Source organism: Fonsecaea erecta (assembly GCF_001651985.1).
Source record: "Fonsecaea erecta strain CBS 125763 chromosome Unknown Scaff6, whole genome shotgun sequence".
NCBI classification, from domain to species: Eukaryota; Fungi; Ascomycota; class Eurotiomycetes; order Chaetothyriales; family Herpotrichiellaceae; genus Fonsecaea; species Fonsecaea erecta.
In genome coordinates, this window is record NW_017387249.1 from 310879 (window position 1) to 331392 (window position 20514).

The 20514-nt window shown below is 53.2% G+C and overlaps 6 protein-coding genes across 6 annotated transcripts; 1 reads left to right on the forward strand and 5 right to left on the reverse strand.

Annotated features, from left to right (window-relative positions):
• Positions 1–162: 162 nt before the first annotated feature.
• On the reverse strand, positions 163–1882 carry AYL99_07140 (hypothetical protein; the record flags this gene model as incomplete). Its single annotated transcript, XM_018838649.1, has 3 exons — positions 163–460; positions 588–638; positions 705–1882. The coding sequence occupies 3 exons, from the start codon at positions 1880–1882 to the stop codon at positions 163–165; spliced, it is 1527 nt and encodes a 508-aa protein (XP_018691417.1).
• Positions 1883–2524: 642 nt separating this feature from the next.
• Positions 2525–4170, forward strand: AYL99_07141 (hypothetical protein; the record flags this gene model as incomplete). The annotated part of the gene is made up of 3 exons (XM_018838650.1): positions 2525–2608; positions 2665–3469; positions 3533–4170. 3 exons carry the CDS (start codon positions 2525–2527, stop codon positions 4168–4170), a joined length of 1527 nt encoding a protein of 508 aa, XP_018691418.1.
• A 4040-nt stretch (positions 4171–8210) lies between these two features.
• Positions 8211–10118, reverse strand: AYL99_07142 (hypothetical protein; the record flags this gene model as incomplete). The annotated part of the gene is made up of 3 exons (XM_018838651.1): positions 8211–9633; positions 9680–9875; positions 10040–10118. The coding sequence occupies 3 exons, from the start codon at positions 10116–10118 to the stop codon at positions 8211–8213; spliced, it is 1698 nt and encodes a 565-aa protein (XP_018691419.1).
• Positions 10119–10912: 794 nt separating this feature from the next.
• AYL99_07143 (hypothetical protein) lies at positions 10913–13897 on the reverse strand (the record flags this gene model as incomplete). The annotated part of the gene is made up of 2 exons (XM_018838652.1): positions 10913–13795; positions 13865–13897. 2 exons carry the CDS (start codon positions 13895–13897, stop codon positions 10913–10915), a joined length of 2916 nt encoding a protein of 971 aa, XP_018691420.1.
• Positions 13898–14792: 895 nt separating this feature from the next.
• AYL99_07144 (hypothetical protein) lies at positions 14793–17264 on the reverse strand (the record flags this gene model as incomplete). The annotated part of the gene is made up of 1 exon (XM_018838653.1): positions 14793–17264. One exon carries the CDS (start codon positions 17262–17264, stop codon positions 14793–14795), a length of 2472 nt encoding a protein of 823 aa, XP_018691421.1.
• Positions 17265–19960: 2696 nt separating this feature from the next.
• AYL99_07145 (hypothetical protein) lies at positions 19961–20377 on the reverse strand (the record flags this gene model as incomplete). Its single annotated transcript, XM_018838654.1, has 1 exon — positions 19961–20377. The coding sequence occupies one exon, from the start codon at positions 20375–20377 to the stop codon at positions 19961–19963; it is 417 nt and encodes a 138-aa protein (XP_018691422.1).
• Positions 20378–20514: the final 137 nt, after the last annotated feature.

The following is a 20514-nucleotide window of genomic DNA, read 5'->3' on the forward strand; positions in this document are numbered from 1 at the left end:
CATGGTTGGCTCCTCCAAGAAAACTGGAACAAAAAGGGGCGATGGGGCGCTTACAGAAAAGCTGGTGTAGATAATCTGGAGGAGGGCTGATTTTTCAAGAGACATTGACTAGAGACACCCTAGACATAGATACCGTTTGGAAGAAAGTATATCGATGGGCCTTCAGAAAGAAGCCACAGATCTCATGATGTTTATATTCCTCTCGAGAACGGGGACATCGTACCGCATCTCCGGATACTTTTCGAAAAATCCTGGCTTCATGGTCCAGTTCTCATAATTATACACGTATTGCAGGAAGACGGGGCTGAAATCGTGTCGATCGCGGAGATGGTCATAAACAAATATCTCCTTGTTGGAATAAGGCCAGAAGAAGGAGAAATTTTCGACGTATGCCGCAGAGAAGACACCCGTGGCCGTGTATTTTTCATGCTCAAAAATCATGCGATCGCGCATGCCGGGCCTGGAAGAAAGATAAGCTCACTGTTGGTGGGAGGGACATGAAAGGCGCCCAGAACAAAACTAATAGAACCGACCTCTGCAGCGAAATGGGGCAGCAGAAAGCTATTACGCCAGGACGTGAGACATACCATATCAGAAAATCGATAACGACGGGGTGGGCCAGTCGTTCCTGCGCAGGTCTGCGACTCAACACTCGGTCAGAACATCGAGGCACCCATCTTGGAACGGGGGGCCAAATCCCTCACCTAGGTCGCAAAAAGCCAGGGACTCGCCTGAGGTTCTCCGGCGCCGGATTCTCGCGATACTGGATCAAGGTCTGGCAGACGTACATCATGGCCATCCTTTGAGCCATTGATGTCCAAGTGCCAAAGATTCGCTGGTCGACCTCTCGCAAAGCATGCCACACGGGATGCTCAGCTTCACGGCCGACGTTCTGCCATCCCCATAGCATGGCTTGAAAGGCTGTCTGAAAATCCATGGTCGCCGCTGACTTGCCCCGCCTCTTTACCGAGTCCAGGGCCCTATTGTAGGCTGAGTTGCTAACATACCATTTTTCGGCGTCTGGAGCGATCCTTTTCGTGACCTCGAGATTGGTTGGCGGCAGTTGGGTGTTGAAGAGTGTCGGCTCGTAGGAACCCCAACCGCCGAAGCCTGTCTGGTCGAAAACGTCAAGGAGGTAGTCGTCGTTGTTGTTGTTGTGGTAGTAGTGGTGGTGGTGGTTGCGGTGGAGGTCGGAATCGAAATGGTCCACGCCGCCGCCCCAAGCTGCTGCTGTGGTGTCACGAGCAGAGACGGTGGTGACCCCGACTTCCAGGACCTGATCTAGGGGAATGCCTTCTGCAAAACCACTCTCCTTGCCAGCATCGTCTTCGAGAGCTCCCATTGTTGGAGCCACACAGGCCCCATACCAAGGAACAGACACGGCTACATGGGGACTAGAAGGTGTTATCGAGGTCGTTTCAGGGAGTTCGAATTCAAAGGGGTCACTCTCGGCAAGAGCAGCGCCGGCAAGCTCGATTTCGGGAATGAGAGCTGTGGCCGATTCGGATCTGGAAGTCTTCTCTTTGAGGCCGCTAGCCCAAGGCTTGAAGTCTGGTTTGGCGTCGGCGTCGACGTCGTTGCCTTCAGGAATGAGCACGACTTGGCTAATCATGGCTTGGATTTTGTCAAGCGTATACTGAAGCCGGTGGTTGTTCTTTCGCAGGTTTGCGATGGTCGACGTCAGTGAGGCTGTGCGGCTCGCATCATCGCCGGACTTGAGGCTGCTGAGAGCCTCTTCGAGCGCAGCAATCCGCTGTTTGGTCTTCTCGCGGGTAGCCCTTTGGGCCAGGCGATCCTGGATCTTTTTCCTCTCGGTCCGCTGCCGGGGCTTCTTCGTCCTTTTGTCGTTGGTGAGGCTGTTATCCGCCGTAGAATCCGTCATATGTGCGGCGCGCTCGTCAGGCAAGGTTAGGTTCAGTGTCTGCTGCACAGGAAGCTTGGTAGGCAGGCAGGAGAAGGTGGGAGATGACAGTCGGGGCCTGACTTGTCACGACAGAGTTACCGTCCAGCTGTGCAATTGGAGAAGAGGAAGAAACTGATACCGAGGAGCACGGAATCCCGTGCCGCTCAATTGGGGTTTGCGGCGGCTGTGGCGATAAAAAGCCTCCCGCAAAATGGCCGCGGCCTGTCACAGCCTGCACGAGCTTGATAGCATCCATGAGGCGGGGACACCAGGGGTTCGCCTATGTATTTGGCGTGAAGTTTTCTGGGGTAACCAACCAACACAAGGAGCGGTCACGCTTAGGAGCTTGGGGTCCCCATCCCGAGGGTTTCATTGCACCATCGGGTCGCGCTACCGGCCTAAGCAACACTAGGCCCCGGTGTCTGATCTGTCTGTGTCTGAGTCGACCATCTCCGGGGCCACTCTGGGGGCGCTCTCGGGATTGATGGGGAGGATGGAGAGAATGCATATCAAGAGCGTCTTCCCTTGCCATGATTGAATCCCAGTCAATCGCAGTCTTTGCTCCGCCGAGGCCATCATCTTCTTGTCTCGTCTGTCTCAACTCATTCCGCCACCGCAACCATGAAGTTGTTCCAAAGCCTCCGAGGCAGGAACCTGTACCTGTTGATGAAGCTTGTATGCGGTGCTTCGTTCATGATGTATGGCGTACGTAAACCCCATGCTGGTCTGTTGGCTGTGGTGACTCACTGTTGTGCGTGCAGTACGATGCTGGCGTGTTGGGCGGCGTCCTGCTCCATAAGCCCTTCATCGAGGCCATTGGGCTCGAGAACACTGGACAATACACCATTCCGATGATATCAAGTGCCTACAGTCTGGCTGCCTTTGTCACATCCGTCGTCATAGGCTTCTTTTCCTTCAAGCTGGGTCGCCGTGGCACGATCATCTTGGGAAACGTGGGCGCAATCATCGGCTCTGTTATCCAAGCCTCGTCGTACAGCATCGCCCAACTAATCGTCGGCAGATGCTGCACAGGCTTCGCCATCGGCTGCATCTCGTCGGCCGTCCCCATTTACCTTTCAGAGACTGGAGTGGATTCGGGGGATCGAGGTCCGGCAAATGCTCTGAACGCCATCATGTTGATCTCTGGTGTCCCGCTGGCCTACTGGATCGACTATGGCTTTACCAAGATGGATAACCAAGTCTCCTGGCGAGTCCCTGTCATCTTCCAGATCGTCTTCGCAATGATTGGCGGCGGGTCCATGCTGTTTCTTCCGGATACCCCGAGATGGTATTATGCTCAGAATCGCATCCCCGAGGGCGATGCAATCCTGGCGCGTCTTCATGACGTCCCCTCGACCGACGATCCTGATGTTCAACGCACCAGGCAGGAAATCCTGCTGGCCATTGAGTCCGAGTTGGAAGCCAGCGCCAGCTTGCATTGGCAGCAATTCATCACCTCCGGTCTCATCGACCACTCACCCCTGAAGATTGCAAGAAGATTGTGTATCTGCTTCTGGCTGCCCTTTATTCGTGAGTGGATGGGTAGCTCTCTGATGGCGTATTATAGTAAGTCTTTGATGCTCGTCTCGGCTCCGGTCAAGCTCCTCTGGTATTAATCTTGTGATCCAGGCTCCATTATCTTGTCCAACACTGGAGCGACTCCCACTTTGATTTCCGCCCTTGCCGGAGTTCAGAACATTATTTTTGCACTGGGCTGCGTACCTCTCTATTTCACCATCGAACGAGCTGGTCGCAGAAGCACCCTCCTTTACGGCGCCATGGCCATGACCCTCCTCCTCGTCATCTTCATCGCTTTGGTTGCCGTCCCCCAGACCGCATCTATCCGGTGGGCCTCGATTGCCATTTTGTGGCTCTTCCTCTTCATCATGGGCTATGCCTACGAAGGCGCGGTCTGGCTGTACTGCGCCGAGATTTCCCCGCTCGAATATCGCCACATTGGTGGTGCGGCGACGTCCGCTGGTGAATGGCTGGGAACTTTCCTGACCGTCTTTGTGGGACCTATTGGTTTCGACAACTGTGGGTGGCATTTCTGGTTCTGGGTGCTGAGCGGAAATCTAGTGGCCGTCGCCTTCGTATTCTTCTTGTGCCCAGAGACTGGTGGGAAGACCCTGGAACAAGTCGACAACTTGTTCACGACAGGTGGAATCGCGGCCGGCATCTCCAAAGCCCCTTACGGCGAGGAGCACTGGGTGGAGACATCCGAGGAGAAGGGGCCAGAGGCCAACACTACTACAGCAGTCAATTGATAGAGAAGTATGATATGCGCAGCGCCATTGGATGTTGGTCAAAGAAGACCGTAGGGTATCCAAAATTGATGGTATGCTTACCCTCAATAGAAGGGCTCCATCAGGCGGGCCTTCCAACCAATGCCGCCGCAGCATATGCATTAATATTTGCCTTGACGAAAGGGTCGTTCCGATATGTGCTTGCCGCCATAGAAAATGTGTGCGTGTGATTGAGAAAAAGCTAAAGATGACGGGTACTCCAAATTGCAGGACCGGCGCGAACAGAGAACAAAGTCAGATCTAATAGCGTCTGTTTAAATGGCAAACACCACGAATGAGCAGTCAATTAGTATGATGATTTGATCTTCGTTGGTCGCGAGATGCTTCTCAGCTGGCGGCTCTTTGCCAATGCGGTCATCTGTCAAAGACGGGCAGAATCTGCAGCTAGCTAAAAAGGTAACACGAGCACTTTGGCTCTGGAACACAGGCGTCGTGCCTTTCATTTCTCGCAATCTCAGTAACCGCCTCGACAGAGCTGTAGCCGACGCCTAGATGGGACCCCCCTGAGCCCGAACTGGCTTCTGAGAATAAGCATCAGGCAGCACTCCCTATAGCTCACTCAGTACTCTGGCATCCTCCCCCGTACTCCACCATACTCTACCGGGCCTCCTCTATTGCTCCGTCACGTGCCCGACTAAAGCAGCCTCGCTCCCTTTCCTAAACGAAAATGGTAAGGGATAAGGCACAGTTCGAGGCATATATAATCTATATACATATATATTTATATAGGGTGGTCAGCTGTCTTGGTACCCAAGTCATTGGCCAGATTTATCTATCACATAGGGATTCACGGAGGCACGTTCAATTCAGAATCTGGACATGTCTGATGGCGATCACACATTCCTTTCCGGCGACATCTACCCGTCTCCGCCCATCAATGACACCCCTCTGCGCCGCATGTTGACCCTCACCTGCGTTTGGCTGGCCCGACGTTTTCAGCACGGCTCGTTGTTGAGATTGAGCTCATGGATATGCGTCAAGCTTGGGAGCTTCCGAGGTCTTCCTAAAGCAAGAACGATGCAGTTCTTAGCTTCGAATACCTCGATACCAGTTCCGAAAGTCTACTGTTCGTTCCGCCGGAAAGGGATCACGTACATCGTGATGAAAGGCTCCGTGGAGAGACTCTATCGAGAACGTGGCCGAGACTCTCTCAAGCGTCAAGAGAAAAGATCATACTTCAGCTGAGACACATTGTTCAAGAGATGCGAAAATTGCCACCACCCAGCGCGAAAATATCGACAGTCATCTTACCATGAAGAACCCTCACTTATTATGTCGACCAACGTCTATATTATGAACTATAATTTAAGACTAGTTTAGGGGTTGGGCTTATTAGGCCCGTCCCGGCGGGAAGGACGACCGAGTACCCCATACGCTGGACAGGTCCATACGAATATAAATGAGTCCAGACAAGTCCGTATGAGTCCGCATGAGTCCATACGAGGCCATATGAGTCCGTATGAGTATTGTCAAGTTTATTTGGCCTGTGGACCTACGGACTTGGGGATTCACTAGTTAGCCAAAGTCGTTGGCGAAGGATGTTAGATCCCTATCACCCTGTAACCCTGAGCTCCTGTTGTTGCTGCTTCCGGTAAGCTATATAGAGTAAACTAGCACACATCATGCATTGATCCCATTGTTCAGACTCCGCCCAGCCCGCCAAAGCTCGATTTAATTGCCACCCTACCAATGGCCGCTCCCAAAGCCCATTTTGTGACTCAAATCCCCCCCAGAGATGAAGATATCGTGAAATTGGCAGAAGACTTGGTAAGGAAGTTCCCGGTTTTAGCATATATGGTATTGACGATGCCGAAAAGACAGGGATACACAATCTTTCCTTGGATGCGGAAGAGATTACAGTCCCAGCCGGAAAACTTGACACTTTCATTCCTTCCGATGTACGGGTCCTCCTGGTGCACTCAAGACACTCAAAAGGGGAAAGGGTTGCTGTCTTGAGCAATCCGGATCCCAAAGACATACATAATCTCCCAGACCTGGATGAGCTGGTAGGCCCAACGGAGATAGAAGGATACTGGTTCATGCCGATCAAAGCTGAGCAGATGGGGAGGTTAACGTTCGGCGCTGCTGCTCGATGCTTTCGAAACCGGCCGTCATGAAGCGTTCTTGAGGAGATAGTCGGAGAGTTGTATACCAAATTGAAATGTTACCACTTTCACCGATGGTGTCCCCTTTGTGGGGATTTTCAATCCAACAACGCGGGACTTTTCAGTCTTGACTTCTGCAATGAGTTCTTCGTTTTGAAGAAAGTCGGACAGAACCTCAAGTAAATATCGGAAGGTGACGCATATATTGGTCCGTGCTCCAACAACTCAGCGCCTGAGCCAGCACTCTGCTCATTTAGATCAGTTGCCTCGTGAGAAGAGCTTCGGTCCCAATTTCTACGATGACACTCGTTAGAGCAGATTCGTATGGGTCAATGTCAGCAGCTTCGATGGTCGGAATCTCGGGCTCAGTCGCTGTTGAATGGAGGGAATCTGTGAGCGTGGTATCCCAAGGTTGGTGACGTCTTCCACTTCGACATGGGACTTTTCCCATAACTCAACAATTTGCGAGCAGGTTCCGAATTGCCATCCTCATAGCCGGGAAATCATACCATGATCATGGCTGAGATCGCTGTACACCCATGGAATTTAGATCTTGTTTCAGATCGCTCATGGACTCGTACCGTCCCTGCCAACAACCCATGATTATGGAGCGGAAGCGTAGATTTCCCACGGATGGAAAGAGTCGTTGGGCGATACGAGTCCTTCACATATGATAGTTTCCCGTCCTGCGACATATGCTTCGTCTCGTTGTAGAACGGCGGTGCGCCTGTCTCGATTTCGAACACGGTACAGCCAAAAGCAAAGATATCAGTTGCCCGGCTAATAGGCAGATCCAGATGCTCTGGTGGTCGATAACCGTACTCGTTATAGCTCGCCAATGCTTCTTGGTCGTCAATATGAGAGCCACCGAAGTCAATCCAGATCGCGACATCGTCTTCGGAGATAATGACATTGGCAGCGTTGAGATCGGCGTGTATAACATTGTTATCAAGCACGTACTATACTGCAAACTATAGGTAAGCCCGCTGACTCATTTTTCGTGCCGTTCATTTGAGACGTCGTCCTCTTTCAGTATTTCTCGTAGATATCACCCCGCCTACAGAACAATTGCTCTGCCTTGGACATCAAGCAGTTCTACCACATTTGGATGCCTGCCCAGTCGCCGCAAGACGTTGCATTCCCGGATGAAATTCTCGTTATTGCCGCTGTATAGTTTGCAGCTCGATTGCCGGTGATGATTATTCTAGCAGTTGATCCCTGAATGTGCTTCGGCATTTCTCAAGTACCACGGTTAATTTATGTGTTGGCATAGAAGTGATGGACGAGTTTATAAGGAGATACAGAAGCGTGCTACTGGTTCCCAAGGGGGAATTCTTTTCTTACTGGAAAAGCTGAAAGAGGGTGAAGGAAACTCTGAGTCTCATTTGTTCCTGTTATGTTACAGTGGCGCAATGAGGCTCGCACGACCTCGTCGCACATGGAGGAGGTGCGTGTCTTAAAAACTACTTGGCTGAATCTAAGGTGTTCGCGAATCGAGGGAGAAGAGAGGATATAAACAGGCTTTCTGTGTTCCTACTCTCCCTTCGGAGGAGATTCCCGGGAGTGATTTATGGTAGCTGCCTCGACGAAGCCGGGTGGGCAGCAGTCGTTGGTGCCGCTGCGGCGACAGAATGACAAAGGGGAGTGAGGTCTGGTCTGGTAGAAAATCGGATGTGGCATGTATGTGTGTAGGTAGATCGGTAGGTAGAAGCTTGATGATGGTCAAGAAGAAGAGAGAGAGCCAGCAGAGCCTGACTGATTGTTGTTTGTTTGATCGACCTAGGGGTGTTGGCTCCTATATGATATATCCTTCGGGTTTGCATGTTCCAATTGTATCTATATCCTAAACCCTGACAACCATTCCTTATCTGAATATCCACAACAGCCCTGCCAGTGTTACGGCCGGACATTCCCCTCAAAATCACCCACTCCTCTTCGAAAGCCATGCTCGAATTCCCACCCAAAGGGACACCCCTTGGGATCCGCCACGCCAGCCTGACGCATTCGCTTGAGGATCCAGAGGTCCAACGCGCCAATCTTGTCTGCCATGATGACGAGGCTGTCGTCCAGAGGCGGTGGTCCCTGGCTGGCAGCTGTACCAGCACAGGGAATCTGCCCTTCCAACCGTGCCGCAAAGAAATGTCGCGCGTCGGCCCATCCCAGCTTCCAACCTTCCTCGTACAGCCAATGCTCGAATTTTTCTCGGGGACTATTGGCCGTCCAATAGTCAGTGTGTTCCTTGGTCGCGCGCCAACAGAGCGAGTTCTTCTTCTCGTCCGCCTGCGCAAGCCTGTGTTTCATCTCTCCCACCGTCAGCGCAAACTCCTTTGGGGGCACAATTTGTCCTGCGTCGCTGGATGCCTTGAAGCCCCATTCCCACCCGGGCATCCAATCCATTTTGAAGGTCCAGAACGCCGACCCGGACGCCCTGCTCTGCCACGTTTGGCTTTGGACATGTCCGAATTGCTTCATCAACTCGTCTTTCTGGTCGGGGGGCGCCTTGCTCCATGTCTGTGGCGCCAGGGCGAGGCTGTACTCGCCGACGAAGACCGCCACAGCCGCCTGATGGGAAAAGACATCTCCGACAAGAGTCGAATCGAGTTCCTGCAGCTCGGTCTTGACCTGTTCGATGATCTCGTAGGGGGAGCGCGACGTGTCCTTCTCGTCAAAGGTCCAATATTTGTGGGTATCCACAACTACCGGGCAGCTCTGCGTCCCTGGATTGTTGTATGCGCGCGTGAAACGAACGGCGCGACCGAGATCCCATCCATCGCTGAGATAGACGGGAAGGGACGGATCCAAAGCCGATATTTGTTGTATGACATGGTTGTACCACTCATACATCCCCGGCGGATCGATAATGGCTTCGTTGCACACTTGGAGTCCAACGACACCAGCCAGTTGGGGGTCCCGGAAGATCTCTTCCGCAATAAATACCAGACATCGGGTCGCAAGCCCAAGGTTGAACGGGTTGGCCCATAGCTCGGCCTTGCCGCTGCTGGTGCCAGAGTGTGTTTCGTGATTGGCTCCACCAGGGACTCCGTGTAGGTCGATGAGAACACCGATGCCGTGCTGGAAACATCGCGAGACGAGGCGCTTGACGGCGGACCATGCGTTGATATAGACTTGAGACGGTGCCATGGCGAAGGCGGTGTTGGCACAGAAGGCTGGGCCCAAGCTGAAATAGCCGATGGGCAAGCGAATGGCATTGCAGTGGGCCGAGCTGGCGAGCCAGTCGAGGTCCGAGTCGGTGAGGGCGTTGGCCCAGTGAGTCTCCCATTTCTGGCGGGTTGCATCAAGGCCACGGGCATTGATGGACCTGCTGAGTGAGTGAGGAACCAACAACGGAGAACAACGAGACTCACGCATTCACAGCGTCGAGCTCACTGCTCCCCGAGACCCCCTCGTCGTACATGCTCCCGAACATCCATTGCTCGAGGATGAAGATGCCGCCGAGATTGGTCCCGTGCTGGTAGCGATATTGAAGGATGTCTTTGGGGGAAGGTCGAGTCGCTTCGCGGTAGTAAATGGAACGCTGGACGTCGAAACCAGGTGTGGGGGCTGTAGGGAGTGCCTGGTGTGAGTGCCATACTTTCATTGAAGAGCAGGTGGAAGAGAAGGGGAGTGAAGTGAGAGAGCCAGTCAGTCCGTCAGGAGATCAACCTCGAACTGGCTATTGTACACACTTCAACTTTCTCCTGCTCAGCTGCAACAGCATCACATACTCTCGTTCTCATTCTCATCCTTCTTCCCATCCACCACGTCTCTAAAGTCGTTAAACGCCTTTTTGAACGCTTTCCTCATAATGGGGCTGTGAACTACTTTTGATGAAGCATGACATGAAAAAAAAAGGAATGCAAACCCACCTCCCCAAAAGAAAGAGGCTTAGCTGCGTAGGTAGCTAGGTAGGTAGGTACCTACCTCCTCTTCCGGCGGGCAGCATCCTTCGAGACAGACACTGGTGACACCCACTGCTTGGGTCGCTGCTGCGACGGAATTGGCCGGCGGTTGGATGTGACACGTCGTCGTCTCTTGGCTGTGGACACGCAACATGCAGTCAGAGTCCATTCAGACGCCATCGATCACAGCGGGCCAAGGTCCATATCTACGCGTTTTGCCTTTACGCCATTAGTCCGCGCGAGGAAGATCTCACGGAGCCTATCAATAAAAGGACCGAGACTGGGATACCAAGATTGGGATACCAAGGCTCTTTTCATCATTCCTCGAACGTTCATCTTATCCTACGACGCTCCAATCCAGCCTTGCATCGTCCTCGCAGACTTCGTCTAATGCTTTCACATCGACCAGTCACTGATCAACGAGGTTCTTGCTCATAAGGCACTGACAACGGTCCAATATACGTCCGTACCTCAGGACAAGACATACCTGGCTCTATCACCAGCCATCCTGTGTGCTGTAGCGTCCCGTCTTTGGAGCAGAAAACCACCCCCTGCATATCAACACCGTACACACCAGTGCTCGTCCACCCTGAAGACAATTGCGCCATGTATGTTCTCGAGATTGTGCACTCCTCAAAACCTTGGCCTTGTTCTCTTCGTCCAAAATAACCAAGAAAGGCCACCAAGCATTCCCGGTGATCACTTCATCAACAACTCCATCTGCTCTCTTCTCTTCGCACGCATGTACATGGACAGACTCTGCTGTGCTGCTGGGATGTCTTTGGCCTCGCCAATACCCAAGGGGTCCAGATCGTCCACCAGCGTCTCTAAAGGTTTTTTGATTGCACCATCAGAGCTCTCTTTCTCGGTTCCTCTGCCATCGTCCGTGTTCTGGTCCTGTTTTTGGCTTTCGTCTTTCTGCCCGTCTTGATCCCGACTGAGCTCCTGTGGCTTGATCGTGGGAGATTGATTCGGGCTCGCTGGTAGCGGGGCCGCTTGTGCTTGCTGGCCGTCCGGGAAATGGTGAATCATGACCGTGCTTTGGTCTGATGTGGAAAGAATATTCGCTGCTGCCGAGTCGTCCTTAACGGCTCGGAGACGGTCGCTCGTTTTCACATCGTCGTCACGGTCCTTCCTCATCATGAGCTCCCCCTGGGGAGCTTTGGCACCCCTCGATTCGGGTTTCGGCGATGAAGCGACGGGCACAGGCGTTCGGGATCTCGAAAATGATTCTTTCGGCATTGGCGAAGCCGCCCGGGATCCAGACCGCGATGCATCAAGAGCAGACCCTGCCAAGCCAGGAACCCTTGCCCTATCCGCCGTGGGCTCATACAACTTTGCGGAGAGAGAACCTGTCAGCCCGACACTAGCCTCACTCGTCTCCAGGCCGACAAGCACAGGGCTCCTAGCCCTAGAAACAGGTGCCGAAACAGAGGACGAGTAGTCAGCTTGTGACCCACCGGCGTCCGAGACCGATGTCCATAGCTCAGTCCCTGACCCTTCACCTGCACCATTAGTTTGCGGTTTAACGAGGGGTTGGGGCTTCGCGTTCATCTCTTCGTCCGTACGGCCAAAGAGTTCATTCCACCATCTCACCTCCTCCGGCTTGGGGAAGATGAGTCGTTCTTTGCCTCGAACGTTGTCGTCGATAAGTGGGTCGTATTTGGGGTTCAGAAACTCTTGTTTGCGGGCGAGGAAGTAATCCCAGACGCTTCGGGTGCGCTCACTGAGCCGAGCCTCTTTGCGTTCTTTTTCGTTGTCGCCGAGGAATGTCCCGTATTGGCAAGAGTACAGATGGAAGAGGAGCCGTCGAAGGAATCGCTCGGTGAACTCGAATCGGGTGGGATACTGGTACAGCATCTGATAGGTGGCATCCAGAAATTGGTGGAAGACTGGCGATGTCTCCTTGACCTTGGTGACCGGCTTCTCCTTCTCCTTCTTGGCAGCCCCAGACACGATCCGTCTTCCTGTTTGCGACTCCGAGTCATAGTTACCAGGCATGTCGGCATCCGAGTCAACATTGATCGACTCTCTCGACTCGTTGTTCTTGGTGTTGGAGAAGAACCCCTTCGCCGTCAAGAATGCGTTCTCGAACGTCGCCATGGCACCACTCTTCTCTTCTTTGCCATCCACATCCTCACTGCCTCTGCTGATCCGCTCGTTCTCAATCTGGAACCACTTCTCCGAGTTCAGAAATCCCGAACGGTGTTTGAACATGTGCCCGAAGCTCAGCCAATCTTTTTCCACCAGTATCATGAACCCTTCCATCGTCCGGTAATACGGGTCAAGACATATCTGGCTGAGAGATGACAGTTGACTTGTCCTATCCCAACCATCACTGCAGTGAATCAAGACGTGGCTGTGCTGTAACCCCACCTGTCGAGCGATCAGTCCCGAGCCGTCCAGAATAAGACCAATATGTTTCAGCCAATTGCTCTTCTGCAGCAACTCCTGGTTTGGCCCCAGGGGGGTCAGGTCGGAGTCCTTGAACGCATCGATGACTTTCTGGAGACTATCTCGCATAACATGAACATTGTCGATCCCCAGGTATGCTTTGGTGGCAAACTTGTAGTTGCTCATATCCTCGGAGCCCATGCCTTGTGTCTGCATGACCAGCGCATTGATGGTGGGGCGTGCATCCACGATCATGTTTCGCTGCTGCGCTCCATAAACCATGGGCCTTCTGTCCTCTGAGCCTTCCGGCGCATCATCATCTCCACGGAACCTGGAGATGATCGCATCTTCAACAGCCTCAGCGTCTGCCTGCGAGACTTCACTATCCAACACCACGGCGCAGTTGGTGTCTTTACTAGATCCAGAATCCTCCCTTTCCGGAGGCGGAGAGTTGTAAGCAGACAGTGGTCGCTCAGCCCTGGTCGTGTTGAAGATGGCCGCAACGAGCTTTTCATCCTGAATACTGCGGTTTCCTCGGACCCCGACAAGCGGCTGAGATGAGCGAGTGATAGAGCAATCGTTGACCGGGTGAAGATAGGTCAGAACCGGTATCCTGGCTCTAGACCGATATCGCCCTGCATAGTTCAGAGTGTTATCTGAGATATTGGCCGGGACGGCGAGGATGGCAGGGTATGTGGGAGAGAAGCTGTAGTCCTTGTTGATAGTGGAGATTCTCCAGTTTGTCTTCCGACTCTCGTCACCGACGCCCATTCTCCTCCACTCCCGCATGGGATCGTAAAGCGACCAGCCTTTGCCGCCCACATCTTTCTCGGGTCCTGTCGGATGATATGAGAATGCGTACAGTTTTTCGATCCCGCTCAACTTGCACGTCCAAGCCTTGATGCTGTCGTAGACATCCCTGGCTTTCCGATCATCGTTGAAGTAGAAGCAGTAAAATGTGAAATCGCGACAACGCAGGCGAATGGACGAGGGCTGTCTGGAGGCGGTGGGACTCGGCCGGAAGGTACAGAAGTGAATGATGGGATATGTTATCCAATTTTCGCGGGGTCGAGCCGGCTTGCCGTCGGCGGTGGGAGGAGCGGCGTGAACAAATATGAGATGATGAGGTGTCAGATGCAACGTTCCGTTGACCTGGATTCCTCGGCGTGAAAGGGTTACGTCGTCAACCTATGAAGGGATCCTTGTCAGAGTCTTGCGCGCCCAGATTTGTCGTAACTCCTGGGAAACAGATCATACAACCTTCGCTATGCGAGTGCGCTCCATGGCCATTTTGGCGTTGTGCTAGCAGGCGGCTGCGTCGCCAAACCACCATCAGCGGGGCTGCTGGGGCGACGACTAAGCGACGAGGGGACAAGGATCTACCCAATTTAATCTGTATAACTGAAAGACATATGGGAAAAAGAGACCGTCTAATGAAAGTAAAGTCCGGGGACGGAAGGACACAGTAAGGATGGAGTGATACGTAGCAGGGTCGAACAAACAAATCCACAATCGACGTCAGACATAAAAACGGCCGCCAACGTCTCCGCATTTCACTTAGCGCAGCCCCGTCAACAACACCAGCAACAATTCATTCATGGTAGGCTTGCCAGTTGGCCACTCGCTCGTTGTAGACACCTGCATCAAGACAATGGCATCTTACTACGTTTTCCCGACCACGACACAAAAGATCCTGTGATTTATGCATGTTTGATTCAACATCCAGAGAAGCGGACAGTGGGTGACTGTTCACTCAGGGGTGCAAGATACTATGTCTGCAGTCTTCCCATGCAATCGCAACGTATCCTGGACTGGGACCGTCACCTTTCAAATCCAAGCTATGAGCTTCCTCTCCGTGGCCCCTCTCAGCGGCAGTGTGAGATCCGAGCACTGCCTATCTCCTTTGCCGCAATTAAACCGCAATACAATCCATTCCTGTCGTGACTAGTTGTACAAATTGTTCGGAACTGACATTTCCCAACATCCCTTTCGTGGGGTTTTGAGGCCCCTTTTCATGCATGCTGACCATTATCTTCATGGTTCTGCTATCCTTTGGGCTTGCTCATGCCAGAAAAACGCCATGCTATGTTCAAAATGCTTTCAGAATGTCCATTCTATTTTAGACATCAATCCAAAATGAATAAGGCTGTGCCTTGCCCGCCTGTCCTGCATGCGTAGCTTTCACTCACAAGAAATCATCAATGTTCCGGAAAATCTCGGGCGCTTCCCCTTGTTGGTGCGGACTCCTGGGGTCAAACGGTGCTGGTATCTGGCCTGCCACCGGGTGTGATGATGCCGGTTGCTGCGATTGACGCGGGAGCAAGACTCCCCTGGTCACGTTCTTGCCATTAACATCGGGCATGGCAAGGTCTGCTGAAGTCGTGATTCCAAACGGGGACAACATAAATTCTGTGGCCCGCGGAGACAAGAGCGAGGGCCCGTCGGGTCCCTCCGCGGCGAGATCCATCCTGGGCGAGGTGGTCAAGATCCCTAATCTGGGCGTCTTGGAAGGGTTGGGTGACTGCTGGGGAGATGGTGTGTCGAACCGTTCACGGAACGGCAGTGGCCTCGGTGACACGCTCTGCGGAGGGCTTTGAGGACGTGAAGAATTACGCGCCTCAGCAGCCGGTTCGGGGGTCGATGTTTTCGGAGGTTCCAGCGACTGCCTTGCGATACTCCCCAGAATCTGGCTCAACTTGGCGGGCGTCGCTATTTGGTCATCCCGGAGAAACAGCGGTACAGGAGGAAGCACCTTTTCGAGTCTCAACGGCGGGGGAGCTTTCTCGTAAGAATCATAGAGAAAGGCATCCGTCTGAGCAGCAGCTCTCTCACCGAGCCATGAAGATTGCTTGGCAACCGGTGTGTCCATGATGGAAGAGTCCGAAGATTGTATCTTCCACCAGCTCGGCTTGGGATTGTTGCAGTGGTCCCCATAGACTCCTTTGACGACCTTTGACCGGAAGTCTGTCAACTGATAGATCAGGCTCATGTTGGGTCCCACCCATTCACTCCGTTGCTTCACCGCCATATACATCGAATGGAAATCCGGTTGGTACCCTTTATATAGGCCGTATGCGATCACCAAGGACGCCGAGCGACTGACTCCTAACTGGCAGTGTATTAGGACTTTTTTGCCCGCTTGTATTCTTTCATCAATTAGTCGACAGAGGCAATACAGATCCTCCAGTATTTCCGAATTATGGTCCCATGGCACATGCAAGTATTCAGGCTGCGGCAGCTGGACGAGAGAGTTCGGCCTGGGGGTGGTCGGCGTCGGGATTTCGTTAGGGCGAGGCCACTCCCAGGCCGACTTGAACGACAACTCCGAAATGGCAGTCTGCGGTTCCATCTCGGGCTTTGGTGGTCCCGCTTCAAAGGGATTTTTAATTTCCTTGGCAACATTGATGACCATGTCGAATTGGCTGGCCTCTTCCGCTGTTGGCTCCAGGTACAGGTAGACTCCGCTGTCGTATATCAGGACGGGGCCCTTTGGATAACCCTTTTCTTGAGTTTCTTGTGATCGCTGCGGGCGGAACTCGTCCTCCTCTTTCACCTCTGGGAGTTGAGCATTGGCCGACTGAGCCGAATTGCTTGATTCTGATCCAGAGCCGGAGAGAACAGTACCAGAGGCGGGTAAATGCAGGAACAGACCTCCTGGAGGAGGTTTCGTGGGGGAAGCCAGGGAGGCGAGGGCGGGTGAAGAAGCCATGTGATGTAATGTCGGTCTGGAGCTGGGTGTGGGAGGCACATCCAATGCTCGATTGAAAGTCACCTGTTGAAATCCAGGGGTCCTGATGGTCAGGTTGGTTGGCTTCTTCCGGCCTGTTCGAGGAGTGTCCTTCGATGGCGACGCGGGAGCAGAGAATGCATGGGACTCGAATCCATGGGCCGTCGAAGGGCGGGGTAGCACCACCGCGCTCATATTTAATGACAGGTTTTTGACATTCTTCGGGAGCTCTGGAACTAACGCAGTCTTCGTCGTTATGGGTGCAGCTGTGTTTTGTTTGCCTGGCGGTGCGGTTTGCTGTTGAGGAATAGCCGATTGTTCTGCTGCAGGTCTGACCATTATGTGCCGGAAGGGAGATACGGGAGCATTCGAGGTGGCTGACTCGGGAGATGAGGATGGTGAAGAGTCTGTTATCAAGGGAGAGTCAAAGGTTGAATTGGTGGTCGTAGGGGATGATTCTGTTGAGGCGGAGGTCATGGAGGTAATGCTATCGCGATGGTGTAGGCAGAGAGCGGAGTGCTGCCCAGTCGAGTCTAGGGGAGGATTTGCGTCGGTGACCAGAATCTGGGTATCACTCTCAGGTGTTGTCTCCGAGGCGGCCGTCAACTCTTCCATAGCCTTCAAGATGCTTGTATCGGGCTTTCCAACAACTGACATGAAGGACGGAAATGGTGTTGACATGATCGAGCCCACCTCGACCGGGGGCATATTCGTGTATTTGGTCGGGTAAAGAGGCGGTCGTCTCTTGTGGGAGGAGGCGGCGGGGATTTGGGAGGATTCGACGGGCCCTACTGGCAAAGCTGTCGAAGCTGAGCCATGGCGAACACGGCGGCGGATTGTACTCGTGACGTCTTGGTTGTTGTTGGCCAAGTCAAAAGACCTTTTGCGCTGATGATTGTTAGCAAGGCAGTCCATCGAGTCTCTCAACATGGTGACGAGCGGTGGTGACAAAGGCGCGTTGAAAGACCATGGCACCACCACATAAGTCTCACGGGGGTGGATGACGAGAAGAGGCAGGGCTCTGAGGATTTGGTACTGACGTACAATGGACAGTGGTCAAAGATGAGGTCTCAAAACAATCCAGAAGAGTTTAATGGTGTCCGGAACGGTTCGATCGCGGCGCAACAACGGCGAGGCATGCGACACAAAACAAAGGCGAGATGGATTCCCTGTCCCTGCTGCAGCAGGTCCCCTAGCTGTCCCTGAGAGGAGGGGAGGGCGGTGGTTGTGTGTGCTGGAGTCGGTCCTCCGCAGTTTCAGATTTCAGCGCGTATCCAAAGTGTGCGGCGCAGTCAGTCAGGTTTTCCTCGTTCGTCTCCTCCGTTCTCCGACAACGATGGCTCCACCAAAGTCACAGACTGTAATACGGATTTTGGACAGAGGGATTTCCTCGCGACTGACAGGCAACAGAATCCCTCCTCTTGCAAACAGCTATCGAGTGTATGCGCGACAGAAACCCCAGATAGATCTGATGCGACCGCCAGGTCAATAAAGGTAGATGTCCTGAAGGAGGGGTGAGGGCCAGAGACGATTAGTTGGTGTCAAGTCGGCGGCTTTTTCGTGCAAATCAAAGAGAACCCGAGCACCAGCGGCAAAGCGAGAGTGGACTCTGCGACAGGTTGAGGCTTGAAGTTGAGGGCTGGTGGACAAAGGGCAGGCGAGCAGGGTACCTCGTACTTGGTGGTTTCGAGCACCGAGTGGAACCCAGTGTCTGCGACCGACTGGCAAATGAGCAAGGACGAGGAGACTGCGGGATGGCGCAATATTGAACCGGGCCAGGTAGACGAGCCCACGAGGAAGCAGCTGGGAGTGGAGTGGTTTTGCGATCGATGGTCTGGACGGAGGAGTCGAGTACTACTACTAGGAGAGGATGTTCCCTTCAAGTTTTTGGATTGAAGGTGAACTGTACGGAGCACTCCCCAAGTACCACCAGAGTCAGAACTCGAGTCTGCCAGTCAGCGCCCACAACTCAACTTGTGGTGGTGCCTCCTTTAGGCGCTTGGATAATATTTGACCTTCTGGCACAAGAAGCGAATCACAATGAGCTTTGGTAGTCAGGGCAGTGTCGGGGGGGATGAAGGGGGCCAAAGGATCAGACGGCGATTGGTTTGGCGGCACCATGGGGGTTGCGGGAGCCACCAACCTGAAACGCAATGGCAGTCGCCTAGGCCACCAGACACCTCCCCAACAAGCCATTGGGCTTGATGAGGCCCCCCTCTTGCTTCTATTTCTGGCTCTGATCCGGGAAATTTGCCGCGCGCATCCACCTGCCCATTGTCCCAGCCAAGCACGGGGCACTCGCAAAGTCCCTCCCGCTCCAGAGGTGCCTAACACGTAATCTTAGTAGGAACGAAGGCACTCATACCGTGTCCATATCCCTACAACCAGAGCTCGATAATAGTATGTACCGAGTATATCCATCGACCCAGGCCCCTCAATTGCCCAATACTCTCTCAGAAACGATGCATGCTGACTCTTCTTGGTGCCAATAGTTGGATGCAATGTTCCCGAAGAAGGTCGCCGACGATCTAAAGAAAGCTCTCTGGCTGCATGCGCACCATCTCCCACCGTCCACCTCTTCGTTAGAGCCACAAAGGGAACAAAGAGAGGGGGGGAGAAATCCCAGGTCGAAGACAACGAAAGACCCCCTTCCCCCACCCAGTCGCGCATGAGACCTGCAAGATTGCACTCCGTTTCAGATTGCTACATGCCACCAGGGCTTCCCCATGAGGTCCGTGCGCCACTCCTTCGAGGCTGAAGGTGAAGGCTGAAGGCTGACTGTGTCCCTCTTCTCCCTCCATCGAAAGGACCCAGGCGTTCGCAGGTCGCAATGTTAAACGCCTGAGTTTAACAATAGAACTCTCTCGACTACCCTGTTTAGAAACTGCACCCTGACTCGCCTCCTACTGCCCCAGGTACCTGCAAATTTACATTACGACTCACATGTACCAAGCTTCTTATTCTCGGGCATTTTGATTTCATTCTTAGAACCAGCTGGTGAAGCCAACGGCTTTAGCCTGCAGGCCGCGTGCACGGCTACCGAACTAACATCAAACGACACCAAAACGTGGCATCACGTCCCTCGCAAGGAAGAGTGGCTCCGGGCTGAAAATAAGGCAGCGTCCGGGCGACAGTGTATCCAAAGGGTCTGGCGGTATCATCGCGTCCTGCATACTACCTGGTTGAATGAAGCTGGTACTTTGAAGCTCATTTTCATGCGAGAGCAGACACCTCTGCCTCGTACAGTTATCATTTTGTACGATCGAGTATTGTGGCTATCTTGCCGGTCATGGCTGGACCCCCATCCTGAAATAATCCATCCCGAGTCGAAGCTGCAATTGCTTGTTTGTGGTATGTTTCCTCTTTTTTTTCTGGCTAACCCATAACGCCGTCGACTTTTGCCGTCGTGGCTACCCTTTCCAGTTGTCTAATGTTTGCCGAGCCCCCCGAAACTGCCAGGACATTGACCGCCCAGTCTCTTCATGTGCCAGGTTGCCGGTGTGAAATCGGAATGGACAGTCAAAAAGAGAACGAAGAATGGTAGAGAGAGAAGATATCGCCGCCCATGGTGCCCCAAGCACCAACGCCTATTTCCCTCGCTCAAATACTAGCCGCTCCAGGTTGCCTTAAGATTTGTGTGCGTCCGACTTGTTCTTCAGGTACAACTCGCCAATCCCTGCCTTGGGTTTGTTGACCTTCTGTCTCGTATTCACAGCTGCCGAATAGTGGGAGAAGGAGAAGGATGACCAGTCTCGGTAGTCTCGAGTCGGCCTGGACACCTCGACCACCCCTCTGGTAAGTTTCTTTTGAGGTTTGTCATACGTGAAGATGTCTTCAAAGTCAAAGTCCTTAGAAGACAGGTCGAGAGCATCGAAGTTTGTCGAGGCCTTGTCCAACAATTCTCGCTCAACGTCCGACAGAGAAATGTCGAAGCTGGCGGTACGGGCATAGGGAACCAGCTGAACCTTGGGAGACAGGCGAGGCGAGATGGGAGTCGTGGGTTGTATAGATGCAGAGGACGACGTCGACGTCTTTCTCTCCATTGCCGACCGGCTGGTATCTGAATCAATTGACCCTGGGCTAGGTAGCGGCGACGACCCGGTGGTGTGTTTGGCGAAGCCTTCCATCCCCTAATGCCCAATTGGAACGTCACGGAGAAAGTGACTCCCGGGAGATATTC